This window comes from Sapajus apella, unplaced genomic scaffold (genome assembly GCF_009761245.1).
Source record: "Sapajus apella isolate SASKATOON/1434 unplaced genomic scaffold, GSC_monkey_1.0 scaffold51, whole genome shotgun sequence".
NCBI lineage: Eukaryota > Metazoa > Chordata > Mammalia > Primates > Cebidae > Sapajus > Sapajus apella.
This window is the reverse complement of record NW_022436991.1, coordinates 6220491-6224304: the sequence shown is the minus strand read 5'-3', so window position 1 is coordinate 6224304 and position 3814 is coordinate 6220491. Positions and strand designations below refer to the sequence as shown.

General features: G+C 45.4%; 1 protein-coding gene across 1 annotated transcript in view; it reads right to left on the bottom strand.

Moving 5' to 3' along the window:
- LOC116526494 (transmembrane channel-like protein 7) overlaps positions 1-3814 on the bottom strand; it is a 37280-nt gene that overhangs the window by 10893 nt on the left and 22573 nt on the right. The window contains exon 9 of the mRNA XM_032242812.1: positions 1389-1575. Within this exon, the coding sequence (XP_032098703.1) occupies positions 1389-1575 (187 nt within the window). The remainder of the gene's footprint in view (positions 1-1388; positions 1576-3814) is intronic.

Sequence of the window (3814 nt, the reverse complement as noted above, 5' to 3'; positions counted from 1 at the left end):
AAAAAAAAAAAAAAAAAAACAGTAGCATTATGATTTTCAATTTGGAATCCTCAGGGCCTGGCATAATAGGTAATCAATAAATGTTGGGCTTGTTAACAGAGGGTACCTCTGGAAGAAGGGACAGAAGTTACTGTATACATATCTGCATTATTTAAACGTTTAATATTGTACTGCCTCTATAATAAAGAAAAAAGGGCCAGGCACGGTGGCTTACGCCTGTAATCCCTTTGTTACCACTTTGGGAGGTGGAGGTGGGTGGATCACCTGAGGTCAGGAGTTCAAGACCAGCCTGGTCAACCCAGTGAAACCCCATCTCTACTAAAAATACAAAAATTAGCTGGGTTTGGTGGTAGGCGCCTGTAATCCCAGCTACTTGGGAGGCTGAGGCAGGAGAATAGCTTGAACCCAGGAGACGAAGGTTGCAGTGGTCCAAGATAGTACCATTGCCCTCCCGCCTGGGCAACAGAGTGAAACTCCATCTCAAAAAGGAAAAAAACAAATAAAAAAGAGGTTAATAAGCCCAGATGAGCCAGTCTTCTGCAAGGCTACTTTACTCATGAAGCACTTAGTTCTGGCACAATGAACTGTGAAACGCCCAAGATCTTACACAAATCATTGAGACCTGAAAATAAATACACTGGTCCAGGTGGGGTGGCTCACACCTGCAATTCCAGCACTGTGGAGGGCTGAAGTGGGAGGATTAATTGAGCCCAGCAGTTGAAGACCAGCCTGGGCAACATGGCGAGACCCCCCTCTATCCAATTTAAAAAAAAATTTTTTTTCCAAAAAAAAAAACAAAATTAAAAAAACACATTGGCTCCAAAATACAAAGAGAAAATTACAAAATAGAAATTCATAAATGTTTATTTTACTTTTATTTATGTATTTATTTATTTTGAGACAAAGTCTCACTCTGTCACCCAGGCTGGAGTGCAATGGTATGATTTTGGCTCACTGCAACCTCCGCCTCCTGGGTTCAGGCAATTCTCCTGCCTCAGCCTCCTGAGTAGCTGGGATTACAGGCACCCACCACCACACCCAGCTAATTTTTGTACTTTTAGTAGAGATGAGGTTTCTCCATGTTGGCCAGGGAGGTCTTTAACTTCTGACCCCAGGTGATCCACCCACCTCAGTCTCCCAAAGTGCTGGGATTACAGGCGGGAGCCACCACATCAGACCTTAACAAAACAATTCTTAACAAAACTCTCAAAATTATAAAAGCACAAAAATCCATTCAGAGTCTTTCTCTAGAATAAACATGTATTTTAAATAAAGGATGTAATTTTGATACGTCTCATGGGACATGAGGTGAGCTCCAGACATATTTGTGCCCTGGAAAGTTGAAAATGGCCCAGCATATGAGCCCCCCATTCCCACCGGCTCCTTACCTCTTTCACATAGAAGATGATAATGAATTTCAAGGTTGCAATTGCAGGGAGAAGGGGTGAGAAAAAGGCTCCAATCCAGCAGATGGTTTGCCCATAAACTATCCCCAGGACGTTATCAGGAATGGCAAACTCCTGCTGCCCCCAGCACTGAATCAGCTTCCAAGAGGAACAGTAGGTCACCAGGAGCCTGGAAACAGACAGTCCTCACCTGGGCTACTGGCGTCTCCCAAGGCCACAGAACCACATCACAAAGATCAGGGCTATTTCCACACATATTTCTCATGGACACTGGCTAGTCATATGTCTTAAAGATGCAGAATAAGCTGGGCTCGGTGGCTCACGCGTGTAATCCCAGCACTTTGGGAGGTCGAGGCAGACGGATCACGAGGTCAGGAGTTTGAGACCAGCCTGGACAACATGGTGAAACCCCGTCTCTACTAAAAATATAGAAATTAGCCGGGCGTGGGGGAAGGCACCTGTAATCCCAGCTACTTGGGAGGCTGAGGCAGGAGAAACACTTGAACCTGGGAGGTGGAGGTTCCAGTGAGCTGAGACCAGACAACGCCATTGCACTCCAGCCTGGGCAACAGAACAAGACTCCATCTCAAAAATAAAAAAACAAAAAAAAAAACAATGCAGAATATAATAAATTCTGGAATCATTAAGATCAGGGTCCAAGTCTCAGATATACAGTTCAGCACCCAAATTGATACAGTCCTTGACCTTTTTTCTTTTTTTGAGACAGGGTCTCACTGTCACCCAGGCTGGAGTGCAGTGGGGCCATCATAGCTCACTGTACCCTCGACCTCCAAGGCTCAAGCCATCTTCCTGCCTCAGCTTCCCAAGTGGCTGAGATGACATGTGCATACTTGACTAATTTTTTTTCCTTGTAGGGATAGGGTCTTGCTATTTTGTCCAGGCTGGTCTCAAACTCCTGGCCTCAAATAATCCCCCTGCCTTGGCGTCCCCAGTGCTAGGATTATGAGTGTGAGCCACTGTGCCAGGGCTTTCTGATTTATTTATTTATTTATTTAGAGATGGAGTCTTGCTCTGTCGTGCTGGAGTGCAGTGGCACGATCTCGACTCACTGCAACCTCTGACTCCCACATTCAAGCGATTCTCCTGCCTCAGCCTCTCGAGTAGCTGGGACTACAGACACGTGCCACCACACCCAGCTAATTTTTGTATTTTTAGTAGAGACGGGGTTTCACCATGTTGGCCAGGCTGCTCTCGATCTGCTGGCCTCGTGATCCACCTGCCTCAGCCTCCCAAAGTACAGGGATTACAGGCATGAGCCACCACGCCCAGCCTTTCATATTTATTTTTAAGGGCTCACTGGACCACTGGCCTCTGCCTACATTATCTGCATATGTGGGTAAAGAGTGGTAAGCGAACAGAGAATAATAACAGAAATGACAACACAGTTTATGATAACCATGATGGTGATAGTTAATGTTTTGTTGAGTTCTGTACTGTGGAGTGTTCCCAGTGCTTTTATCTGCATTAATTACCTCATTTACTACAACACAGTTACTGGTGGGTACTATCGCTATCTCCATTTTACAGGTGAGACAATAGACACAGAGCTTAAGTAACTTGCCCAAGATAACATGACTAGCAAGAGGCAGGGAGGGAGCTTGAACCCAGATCAGGAGACAGGCGTCCACCGCAGCCTGGAGGGTCTGCACCTCTTGTGCTGATGGCAGAAGGTCATTCCCAGCAAAACCTCATGGAGAGTGACCCCGTTTCTGCTCTTCATGCTGCCTCTAGATGAACAACTAATGAATGCTGAGGTCACCAGCCTAGAGCTGCTTGAAAGTTTCCCTTGTGGATAGGTGCAATGGTTCAAACCTGTAATCCCAGCACTTTGGAAGGCTGAAGCAGGAGGATCACTGGAGGCCAGTTTGAGACCAGCCTGGGCAACATAGCAAGACCCCCTCTCTACAAAAAATTTAAAAATTAGCAAGCATGGTGATGCATGCCTGTAGTCCAGGTACTCCTTGGGAGGCTAAGGCAGAAGGATCACTTGAACCCAGGCTGCAGTGAGCCATGATTGCACCAGTGCACTCCAGCCTGGGTGACAGAGCAAGATCCTGCCAGGAAATAAAAGAAAAGAAAAGAAAAGAAAGGAAAGGAAAGGAAAGAGAGAGAGGAAGGAAGGAAGGAAGGAAGGAAGGAGGGAGGGAGGGAGGGGAAGGGGAAGGAAGGGAGAAAGAACGAAAGAGAGAGGGAGAGAAAGAAAGAAAGAAAAAGAAAGAAGAAAGAAAGAAAGAAAAAGAAAGAAAGAAAGACGGAAAGGAAGGAAGGAAGGAAGGAAAGAGAGAGAGAGAGAAAGAAAGAAAGAAAGAAAGAAAGAAAGAAAGAAAGAAAGAAAGAAAGAAAGAAAGAAAGAAAGAAAGAAAGAAAGAAAGAGAAAGAAAGAAAAA